This window comes from Vitis vinifera, chromosome 16, assembly GCF_030704535.1.
Source record: "Vitis vinifera cultivar Pinot Noir 40024 chromosome 16, ASM3070453v1".
Lineage (NCBI taxonomy): Eukaryota > Viridiplantae > Streptophyta > Magnoliopsida > Vitales > Vitaceae > Vitis > Vitis vinifera.
The window spans coordinates 23,364,670-23,377,353 of record NC_081820.1 but is presented as its reverse complement, the minus strand read 5'-3'; the positions used below and the strand labels follow the sequence as shown (position 1 = coordinate 23,377,353).

At 35.5% G+C, this 12,684-nt stretch overlaps 1 protein-coding gene across 1 annotated transcript; it reads left to right on the top strand.

Moving 5' to 3' along the window:
- The first annotated feature begins 9,653 nt into the window (after positions 1-9,653).
- On the top strand, positions 9,654-12,600 carry LOC100249228 (receptor-like protein EIX2). The gene has a single exon (XM_002274425.4). It carries the CDS (start codon positions 9,706-9,708, stop codon positions 12,565-12,567), a length of 2,862 nt encoding a protein of 953 aa, XP_002274461.1. The 5' UTR covers positions 9,654-9,705; the 3' UTR covers positions 12,568-12,600.
- The last annotated feature ends 84 nt before the right edge of the window (positions 12,601-12,684 follow it).

The following is a 12,684-nucleotide window of genomic DNA, read 5'->3' as shown; positions in this document are numbered from 1 at the left end:
ACCAAGTGCTCATATGATAGACAAATGGCACAAGGCATAGCTTGCAATGGTGTTTGAGAGATGGCTTGCACTTCTTGCATCTGGTTCATTTCTAGCTCTTCCAATCTCCTTTCCATAGCTGCAATCTCTGCCTTCATGTTCATACCATCATTCAAAATATACATCTCACCCTTAGCTTTAGGTTGAGACATCATTCTTTCCATATCTCTAGCATTTGGTTCATCCCATCCTCTTGAAAATTCAGCCACATAACTCAAGAAGTTCATGGCTTCCTCTGCTATGGTATTCAATATGGCATGCACAACTAGCAATTTGTGAATTAAGAACAGAGAACACAAAAGAAAACAAAAGAAAAACAATTCAAAGAAAGAAGATTAAGGTAAACTAAAAACTAAATAAAAGATATACTAAAACATGAACAATAAAGAAATAAAAAGAGTTAGTAAAAGGAAAAGAAAAGTCACCAAACTTGTGATGAAGATCACAAGTACTCTGAAAAGGTGATATCATTGTAAAGTGGCACCATCCCCGGCAACGGCGCCATTTGATTCGTCCCTAGCAGCGGCAGTGGCAACGGCACCATTTGATTCGAGGTTCGATCCTCGGCAACGGCGCCATTTGATTCGTGCCCAATTGGTGTCTCAGCTGATTCGTGTCCAGCTGGTGCTCCTTGATTGAGGGATTAATCAACAAAATTTATAACCTATAACACCATATACTAGGGTAGCAAAGACAAAGCTACTATAGTATAGTGGCTCTAGGATCGTTCACTGGGATGGGTTTTCACTTTGCAAATGATATTAATTCAAAGCTGAATTGGTGTCTTTTCATTTCAAGGTTAGCTTTAAAAGAAAACATAAAGATGTTTGAAAGAAAAGAATTTGGTTTTAAACTAACCAAAAGTAGTAACTGATTTTACTTATAAAGAAAAGTGTTTCTTGGAGTTCAGATCACTAGGCTCGTTCCTCATACAAAATGGAGAGTTCCGGTCACTTGTTTATTTTCCTCGCATTAGAGAATTAACATATAGTTAATTCTCTAACCGGTGTTGTACAGATGCTTCCCATTAATGGGTTCAAACACTAAATCCCTCTCACTGATGCAACTTGCAATGGTTCATGCCTCTCACGAGCACTTACCATTCAAGATGATCTTTAACCTTGGATTACCCGTCAAAAGCTCGCAAAAGATAACTAATGGATGTCTCCTAGGAGTCCAAAAGCTTATCAAGTGTTGGCTATTCTAGAAAATCCTACCTTGAAGTCACCTACCAGAGGCTCGCAAGGGGTAAACTAGTGCATTTCCATGGTTGGAAATCACTTGCCTTACCAAGTGTTGGCCCAGGTGACTCTAAGGTGTTTTAAGTTAACTAAAAACATAGAAATCACTAACGGGTTACACTTTCTCTTCATTAAAAACTAAAACAACAAAACTTCCAATTTATGCATGTGGAAACTTACCTGGCTTTCCTTACTCCAAGAGACAAAAAGCTTAGCCTCTCATCCTCTGTGGAAAAATCCTCAGAGTTTGGTTGGCTAGAAAATGAAAATGAAAGAGAAAACAAGAATATATGAAAAACAGAGCAAGTGCTCTGTTCGTTGATTCTATATATTGGATTACATATATGGTTCTCCTCTTTTTACAGTGGATGCAAGGGAGTTTATATAGGAAGGTAATTTACCCTTCCTTGGATACTTTCTAGCTAAGGAATTACATGAGTGGTTGAATACAAGGAGAAAATGGAAATTATACAAAAATATCTGAAGAAAAGATCTAAAAGAGTCGGTGCACAAATATCAGGAAGCACTAAGGACATTTCGCAGGTGAAAATGGTGTCTGCGAGATTTCGCAGACACTTAAGAGGGCTGCGAAATATTTTCGCAACAACAAGTTAAACTCGCAGGGCTGCGAAATTGGCTTCCACCTTGAGGTTCTCAGAGTTCCAGCTTGCGGCATGTATCGGGTAGCTTCAGGAGGAATTCCATAGCACTGTACAAAAAGGCTGCGAAATTCTCGCAACAAAAGGCTGATTTCGCAACACTTTGGAGTGATCTGCTTGCAATGGCTGTAACTCCTTCGTTTCAACTCCGAATTGCACACCGTTTGAAGCATTGGATTCTTGACTTCCTGAGCTTTGAAATGGTATATAGAATGTAGAAAATGGACTTCGGGAAGCGCTCCAAAAGTGCGCATGAAGACTGCAGCTAGCTTTCCTCTGTTTTCTTCACTCTGTTTTTCCTCTCTCCAGTACTCTTTCCTTGCATACTTTGAACGACTTTGGCAAAGGGATATGGAGCTCCAAAGCTTGGTTCTTCATGAATTTGAGCTTCCATTGCTTTGCCATGGATTCCAAATAACTCTCCTCAATCTTGGATTGTTTTGGTGATCAAAAAGCTATCAAAAACACCAAAACTTACACAATTTGATTAGAAATGATTGCAAGGGTCCTTAACATGTTAATTGGGTTAAAAGGCAATAACTACTACTCAAAAGTGTTTAAAAGAGTTAATTACAAGCTATCAAAATAGCACTTTTTGAGTAGTAATCAATGAGGTATCTTCAGGGGACCAAAGACTACATGTTTATGTATAGACAAATTGATAATTTGGAAGTGATTAGCTACTCTGATTCAGACTATGCTGGCTGCATTGATTCGCGAAAATCAACTTTAGGATATGTCTTTATGCTAGTCGGTGGAGCTGTTTCTTAGAGAAGCGCAAAGCAAACTTTGATTGCAACTTCCACTATGGAGGTTGAGTTTGTGTCTTGTTTTGAGGCTACCTAGCATGGTGTATGGTTAAAGAGTTTCATTTTTGGGCTTAAAGTTGTGGATTCAATTTCTAGGTTATTGAAGATATATTGTGACAATTCAGCTGCAGTTTTTATTGCTAAGAACAACAAAAGTAGCAGTTGAAACAAGCACATCAACATCAAGTATTTAGCCCTAAGAGAACATGTTAAAGAGAAAACAGTGGTTATTGAACATGTTAGCACTGAATTGATGATTGTAAATCCTTTAACTAAAGGCATGCCACCGTTGAAATTTAAGGATCATGTAGATAGATTGGGACTTGGTTCCTTTGTGTGATTTTCGTTGTAAGAATGAATGTTATTTTCAATGAAACTCTATTTGTGATGTTTTCTCATATTTGATTTTCTTTGTGTACACTTTTATTCATTTATTGAGAAATATCATTAATGTTTGAACCTAGAATAAACATAGGGTTTATTCATTAAGCCATATGGGCTAGTGTTTAAGAGACATGATGCATTGTGATACATGGAAGATAATACTCGATTTTAGAGGACCTATCGCCATGATTCATGTGCTTTGTTTCTTGCTATGATGAATGATGGAATATATGGACCAAGTGGGAGAATGTTGGGCTTTTATTTCTCCTGCATCTTCGGTAATAAACCGAAGACGTGATTTGGAATGTGGTCCACATCATTCCATCAATTTAAGAACGAGGATTCATGCTCAGAACCACGTTCGCATCATTATCCCATGTTCTGTGCACACTCCAGGCAGACTCGGTGATGGAGAAAGTCTTTAAAATGAGGCAGAACACTCATGGGTAAGGTTCCCTAAGCCTGTAATCTCTTTCAGTTTTTCAAAACACCATCTAAGTAGAGGTTGTGAAGGTTTAGAAGCACTTGAAACCCGAAAATAGCAAAACACGTTTTAACCTGTAGAATGGCAATGGCGGGAGGTACGTTTTCCGATCTATCTATAATTCCGTTTATGATCTAATTGCTATTTAATGGTTTTTATAGCATGTTTAGATTATTTATTATTGTCCAGCAACTACCACCTTTTCATTTTGACTCAAACCACCCGCTCACACACTCTTCCAACATGGACGACTTATGAGAATATGAGGACTTTATGGGATCAATTTCTAGTCTTATCCCCCACCACCACCACATTTTTCTAATGCAAAAGCTTTGATTTACAATGATGTAAGAAGGGAAGTTTGGTAGAAATGTATATGAAGAGAAATATTTTAGAGTAAATTAGGGAGTCTATTAATGCTTTTGTGATCACTAACGTAAAGACGTTGAAAAATTGTTGCATTTTTCTTTTTGTTATTTTAATATTAGTGGGAAAAACACAAAGATTATAGGTATGCCCTAATTTTCATAGTGTACTATGCCTATATTCCCAAACATAATGGTTATAGGTATGTCCTAATTTTCAAAGTAGTGGACCATGCCTATGTTCCCCTTTTGCAATCTTGTTGGTTTGGAATAAAGTAAGATAGCAAAAGTGCAGAGGAAAATGATTGGAAATCGTCAACCATGGAATTTGGAAAAGAAGTGTGGAATAATTAAGAGTCAGAACAAGGCTGATGCTGCCTTAAAGAAGGGGAAATGATCATTTCTCACCATTTGGATCTTCTAAAATTTTAGGAAAGATAATAAATATATATTCAAACTTAGTAAATTATTTCCATGAAACTCCCAATTTTTATTTTTATTTTCCTCTCTAATATAAAGACCGAAGAATTTAAAAGTATTTACATTTCTTGGGCCAAAGTGGTTGATTGTGCAATTTATTTCTCGAATCATTCAACTAATCTAAGTATATGGAATAAAATACTACAACAAGCTTGAAATGAAAAAAGGTCAAATAAGAAGGGATCATAGTTAGATAATAAGAGTGAAAAATATATTTTAATTGATTATAATTCAAGCACCAAAGGCTACAAGTTATACAATCCAAATAATGAAAAGATCATTATTAGTAGAAATGCTAAATATAATGAAGAAATGTGGGATTCGAGTGCTCAAGAAAGCAACTATGATACTCCTCCCCTAGTGCAAAAGTTGTCGAGTCAGAATGCTTATAAGATATAACATATGAAGTAAGGATAAATAAAAATTGAAATTAGAATATTATTAAATAAATAATAAATTCCAAATTTGTTATACCATGTTATACTTTTAAAGGCTTTATCTTAATATTAACCATGTTTGATGAGTTCAAAAAAGTAATGGCTTAAGAGTTTGAGATGATCACCATAGAAGTGAAATAAACCAAAAATAATATTTTTATTTCTAAAGATGGCCATGCAAAAGAAATTATCAAGAAGATTGGCATGAATATGTGTAATCCGGTAACACACCAATTGAATGTGGAGTTAAATTGTCAAGATATGAAGAAAGAGAAAACGTGAATCCAACATGATACAAAAGTTTAGTTGGAAGTCTACAGCATTTAACTTGCACAAGATTAGACATTTTTTTTTTAGTTAGACATATTAGTCATTTTATGGAAGCACCAACGATGACTCACGAGAAAACTACCAAGTGAATTCTTCACTGCATCAAAGGTACACTTGATTATGATTTATATTATTCACCTTCTCACAATTTTAAACTTGTTGGATATAGTGATAGTGATTGGGGTGAAGACATCAAATTTTGAAAGAGTACTACTAGCTTTACTTTTTCATGGGAGATGTCGCATTTATTTGGTCCTTAAAGAAGCAACCTATTGTGACACTTTAAACTTGTGAAATGGAATTTGCTTTGGCAACATCATGTGTATGTCATGCAATTTGGCTCAAAAATTTGTTGAAGGAGCTTAATTTTCCACAAAAAGAACCAACAAAAATCTATGTGGACAACAAATCAATTATTGCATTATTAAAAAATTCAATTTCCCATAAGTGAAGCAAGCATATCGATAGAAGATATCATTTTATTAGAGAGTGTATTATGAAGAAGGAAGAGCAATTAAAATTTGTAAAATTTCATGGTCAAATTGTAGATATTTTTACCAAGTGTATCAAGTTTGAAGATTTTAGAAGGTTAAGGATGCTTATTGGAGTCACAAATCAAGTTTAAAGGGGCATATTAGAAAGTTAACCTTAATTTAGAAACTTTCTAAATATTAGAATTAGATTTGGTTTCTAAAAATCAAAGAGAATATTTTTTTTAAGTGGTAATTTTAGTTTATTTTTTTAGCAATCAAGTCTTAGAAAGTTTCTATATTTTATTATTATGAGTTTTTATTTAGTTAAGAGAAGTGTTTGGTATCTATAAATAAGAGATTATGTAATACTTGAATAAAAGTGAGAATGGTGGAATTCAATTAGGTTCTATGCCTTGTTTGGTAATTATTTTTTTAAAAAGTTTTTTATTCTCCATAACAAAAAAAAAACACTTTTAGCAACCAAAAAATCAGAAACAATTTTGTGTTCTTAAAAACATAAACAAGGTGTTTTTAGATTACATCATTTTATATTTTTTTCAATTGTTTTCTCTTGTCTTCTAAGAGCTATTTTAAAATATAATTATATAAATATAAAAAAAATTAAAAATAAAACACTACATATAAAAATTATTTTTAAAATATATTTAAATATATAGAAAATTAGTCAAGAACATTTTAGATTTTACATAGATTTTTGTTCAACAAAATATTAGAGAACAATTTTTAAAAACCTTTCTGAAAAACTTAGGGCCTGTTTGTTTAGTGTTTTCAAGAACTGTTTTCTGTTCTTGAAAACAAAAAACACCAAAAACTCGTTTGGTTGACAGGGTCGTTTTTGTTTTTGTTGTTTCCCGTGTTCTCAAAATGGCACTGTTTAGAGAACAACAAAATGTTGTTTTCCTCGTTTTTTTACTGTTTACAGAACAAAATTAAACAAAAAAAAACAACTTGTTCTCCGTGTTTTTTTTTTTCTTCCCGTTCTCATCTCTTCTCCAGCACGGTCTCAGTCTTGATTCAAGGTTCGTGAAATTTAAATCCAATGGCACAATAGCAAAGAGACCCCTAAAACGGATCCAGAAAACACAGGGAGCAAAAGAACCATTTTTTTGGTTTTCCTTGGGGTTTTTGCTTGGATTTTCTCGGAAATCAAACGAGGATGAAATTTCCCGGAAATCGAATGGGGGATGGATTTTCTTGGTAATCAAACTGGGGTTGCAAAAAAAATAATAATAATAATAACATGATTAGATTAGTACCTGCGAGGATTGAGAGTGGCAGAGGAAAATAGGGCCTTTTAGGGATTCTCTTGGCTGGAGGGCAACTTCAGAAAAGGGCTTCTTGATGCCCGATGGAGGGCAACTTCAGAAAAGGGCTTTTTGATGCCCGAGAGAGAGAGAGAAGTGGGTGGCATTTTGGATTTAGTAGAGATAAAAAAAAAAAATTAATAAATCACGAGCACAATTTTATCTCAATTTAATAGAATATGTTATACCTTTTTAAGATTAAATAAAAAAATATTAATAAAAATAATTTTATTATGTTTGATTTATTTTAAAAAAATATAAAAAATATTTTTATTTTTAAATTAATAAAATAAATAATTTTTTTAATTTAAATGAACTATATATCTAAAAATTATTTATAAATTTATAATGTAAAATTACTTGAAGAAAATATTTTATTAATTAGAAAAGAAAAAAAAAACATCTTTCAAACGTGTTTTTTATTTTATTTGTTTAAATTTTTTATTTTATTAACTCAACCAAACATGTTTTTTTGTTTTTGAGAACAAAAACTGTTTTTTAAAATTCAGTTCCCAAACACAATTTTTTTTTTAAAAACATCAAAAACTGTTCTTAAAAACTGTTCTCAAAAACTGTTTTCCAGAACAGTTTTCAAAAACAGCAACCAAACATGCCCTTAAGAACTATTTTCAAAAACACTTTTCAATCTCCCAAATTTTTATCTTTTATAATTGTTTGTATTTCTTTTCAATCCTATTACTCCAACAAGATTCATCTTTAATTTCTTCCTTTCATAGAAAATTTTGTCATCACTTTCATTACTTACAACTCAAGCACGGCAAGAGAGTTGAGTCATCCTCTAGGGCAATAATACAATTTGGAAAAAAAAAGAAAAGATATTATTGCTCAACAAGTTGGAGAAAATGGGACAAAGCTATAATGTTTGGGTCATGCTTCTACCCCCACAAACAATTCATGATATTTTTAAAATTTTCCCACAAAGAAAGCACATTATAGGTATAGCATCAATGATACGTTAAATATAGACATGGTGCTTGTACCACTATTTTAACATTGAATTTTGCTTTAATATGAAAAATGGACAGCTCCTTTTATGATACATTCCTTTCTTATTTTAGTTGTTGTTGTTCTTATATTTAATGGAGTTTTCTTTTGTTCAAACGAGGAAAAATCCAAGATCCACAGTTAAAAAGTATCTGAGTTTGACTTGGGAGGTAGGTGAGTCCAGCATTTCCAAGCTATTTCCACTATGATAATGAAATTCACTACCTCACTGTGGCTTCATATTAGTTTCAACTGCTCACATATTCATTCCTATCATCTTGACTCCATTAGTCTTTCATTCACCATTTATTATCTATTTGTGGCTTCAACTTGGACTTGTCTTTTTTTCAGGAAATTGCTGCCCAAGTACTGTGTAACCTCACTGCAATTTTCTCCATTCAGTTTCCACGAAGTTGATTACCATGGTTTGTGGTAGCATCTCTCGAATAGGATTTGGAATCCTTCAAACTCCAAACCTTTGCAATTTGTATCATCATTTCATCACCCAAAGGTCTCATTCTAAACGTTGGCTTGTCAAAGATGAAATCCTAATGCCAGATTAAAGGGTTATAACAATGGCAAGAACTCTGAAAGTTTCTTTTAAGACCATCTATGATTAATAATTAACAAAGTCATGTATGCCAATTACCTTGAAGACACAAATGGTTGCAAATTTCCTGCATGGAAATGAAGATGAAAATACATCTATAAAATGCAAGCAAGTTTTAATGGTTGCAGCAATCTTCTTTTTGCTGCTAATGGCTATACTTATCGCTGTAGCCAATAGCTTCTTTTATTTAGTGAGAAAAAATGATGATCCTATAACTTCTTTCCTTGTTTCTTTCTTCCTTGATGAAACCCGTCCTTTTTATTTTCTTTGATTTAAAATTTTTATTTTCTTTCCTAGCCTTTACTCGATTTTCTTGGCAATTACCAAAAGGGGGTGTACATAGCTCAGCCCCTTTTTTAATAGATTCCTTTCTATTGTAATCGTTGCTGTTCTTATATTTAATGGAGTTTTCCTTTGTTCAAACAAGGAAAAATCCAAGATCCACAGTTGAAGTATCTTCAGAGGTAGGTGAGTTCAGCATTTTCAAACTACTTCCAAAATGACAATGAAATTCACTACCCCATACCCCATCTGCTCACGTATTCAATCTTATCAGCTTGACTCCATTCTCTAGTCTTTCATTCACCATTTATTATCTATCTGTGGCTTCAACTTGGACTAGTCTTTTTTCATGAAGTTGCTGCCCAAGTACTTTGTAACCTCACTGCAAATTATTCCATTCAGTTTCCACAAAGTTGATTACCATGGTTTGTAGTTGCAGCTTTTATTTATACCTTAGTTCAAACCTTGGCAATTTGTATAATCATTTTACCACCCAAAGGTCTCCTTCTGAACGTTTGCTTGTCGAAGACGAAATGCTAAGGCCAGATTAAAGAATTATAACAACGGAAAGAACGCTGAAAGTTTCTTCAAGACCACCTATGAATCCTATGATTAACAATTAACGAAGACTTTGATCCATAAAATACACATTAAGGTCAGGCTTATAACAGATTTCTTTATTCCTGGTATCATTATAAGTATGTAGCCTAAGCCCTTGCTTCTTACTACAAATCACCTTTGGAAAATTTCCTTCTCAATTCATCTGTTGCAGAACTAGTTCTATGGATAGGAAAAGTATTAGAGATGTGGTGGTTCTGTGGTTTTGGTTTCTGTCCTTAGCAAGTACCACCATCCAGTTTAGTTTGAGTGAGGGAACTTCAGATGTCATCTGCAGTGCAAGAGAAAGAAAAGCACTCCACAGATTCAAACAAGGCCTTGTGGATCAGGGAAACTACCTCTCGTCTTGGACCGGTGAAGCCTGCTGTTCATGGAAAGGCATTGGCTGTGACAACATAACTAGGCATGTTGTCAAGATCAACCTCAGTCGCAATCCAATGGACGGAGCTTCCTTGGGTGGGGAAATCAGTACTTCTTTGTTGGACCTGAAGCATCTTCAGTACCTGGACCTCAGCTGGAACAGCTTCGAAGGACTTCAGATTCCAGAATTCCTTGGTTCCCTGACAGGTTTAAGGTATCTTAATCTCTCCAATGCAGGTTTTACTGGTGATGTTCCTCGTCAACTTGGAAACCTATTGAGCTTGCAGTATCTTGATATTGGAGGTAATTCTCTGAATATTGAGAATCTTGACTGGATTTCTCCTCTTTCTGTCCTAGAGGTTCTTGACATGAGCTGGGTGGACCTAAGCAAAGCGTCTAATTGGCTACAAGGGATGAATATGCTCCATTCTTTGTCAGTTCTAATCTTGTCTGATTGTGGGCTCAGTAGCATCAATCCTCTTCCAGCCGTGAATTTTTCGTCTCTCACTGTCCTTGACCTCTCAGAGAATCAATTTGTTTCTCCAACATTGGACTGGTTCTCTAGCCTTGGATCACTTGTTTCACTTGATCTAAGTTCCAGTAACTTTCATGGACCAATTCCAACTGCTCTTTGCAATTTAACTGCTCTAAGATCCCTTCATCTTTTCAATAACAGCTTCACTTCCACTATACCTGATTGCTTGAGTCACCTAACTAGCCTTGAAAGTATCGACTTTTCAAACAACAATTTTCATGGAATCCTTCCAGTTTCCATCGGAAACCTTACTTCAATTGTAGCTCTACACCTGTCGAACAATGCCTTTGAAGGGGAAATCCCAAGATCCTTGGGAGAACTTTGCAATCTACAAAGGCTAGATTTGTCATCTAATAAACTTGTCAAAGGTTTAGAGTTTCTAGACCTTGGAGCAGACGAACTTTCAGGTCATTTTTTGAAATGCTTATCAGTTCTTTCTGTTGGGAATAGTTCATCTTCTGGACCAACTTCTATATCTGCAAGAGGCTTGTCATCCTTGAGTTACTTAGATATTTCCGGGAATTCTCTGAACGGTGTGGTGTCTGAAAAGCACTTCGCTAATTTGACAAGGTTGAAATATTTATATGCATCTTCAAAATCAAAGTCAAAGTCGTTTACATTGCAAGTGGGTTCTGACTGGAATCCTCCATTCCAACTGGAAATTTTGGAAATGAGATATTGGCAGTTGGGGCCTCTATTTCCTGCATGGCTGCAAACACAAAAGGATTTGATGCGTCTAGACATATCCAGAGCAGGAATCAAAGATGCCATCCCATCTTGGTTCTGGAGTCTCAATCTTGACTACATAAATGTAGCCTACAACCGGATGTATGGCACTGTTCCAAGCTTACCAGCTGCATATCAGATCCATCTTGGTTCAAACAAATTCACTGGCCCACTGCCTCGTATCTCTTCCAAGACATTTTCATTAGATCTTTCCCATAACTCCTTTAATGGATCCCTTTCACACATCTTGTGTCAGCAGAACAATGAAGAGAACACTTTGAATTCTTTAGACCTCTCCGGAAACATTCTATCAGGAGAACTTCCTGACTGTTGGGCGTCCTGGACACTACTTACGGTGTTGAGATTACGGAATAATAATCTGACTGGACATCTACCGAGCTCGATGGGTTCCCTACTTTGGCTAAGATCATTGCACATGCGCAACAACAGTCTCTCTGGTACTTTACCGCCTTCCATGCAAGGTTGCGAAAGTTTGACAGTTGTAGACCTCAGTGAGAATGAATTCTCTGGAAGCATACTGATGTGGGTGGGGAAGAATCTGTCCAGTCTTATGGTTCTTGCCCTACGATCAAATAAATTTACTGGGAGTATTCCTATGGAATTCTGTCTCCTCAAGTCCCTTCAAGTCTTAGACCTTGCAAACAACAGCCTTTCAGGGACCATTCCAAGATGTTTTGGCAATTTCAGTGTCATGGCCAGCCAAGTGCAACCAAGGGGGTCATTTCTTTCTTACAATAATTCTGCGATAGGGTTCACGGACACAGCATCACTGGTTGTAAAGAGAACAGAATATGAGTACAGTGGTTCTCTTCCCCTTCTAACTCTAATAGACCTCTCATGCAACAACTTAACGGGTGAGATACCGAAAGAACTGACCAGTCTCCAAGGTTTGATTTTCTTGAACCTGTCTGTAAATCATCTTGAAGGACAGCTTCCTATGGAGATCGGCGCCATGACATCGTTGGAGTCCCTTGATCTCTCCAGGAACAAACTTTCGGGTGTTATTCCACAAAGCCTTGCAGGTATATCATTCTTGAGCCATTTAAATGTGTCGTACAACAACTTCTCAGGCAGAATTCCATCAGGCACTCAAATCCAAAGCTTTTATGCGAGCTGTTTTATTGGTAATCTTGAGCTCTGTGGGCCCCCTCTTACAGAAACTTGTGTTGGAGATGATCTCCCAAAGGTTCCAATACCAGGGACTGCTGATGAAGAGGACGATGATAATTGGATCGAAATGAAGTGGTTCTATATGAGCATGCCACTGGGATTTGTGATTGGGTTTTGGGCTGTTTTGGGTCCATTGGCAATCAAAAAGGCATGGAGGGTTGCCTATTTCCAATTCTTGGATAGCGTGAGATGCAAACTGTTTGGCTGTTGGTAATTTCAATGGAATTCTGAAGAATAATTTAGAGCTTGTTTGGCCCTGATTCTCACACTTTTTGATTAAAAATATACTTGATATTGGAAAGATTAGAAACATTTTAACCATCGAGCGATT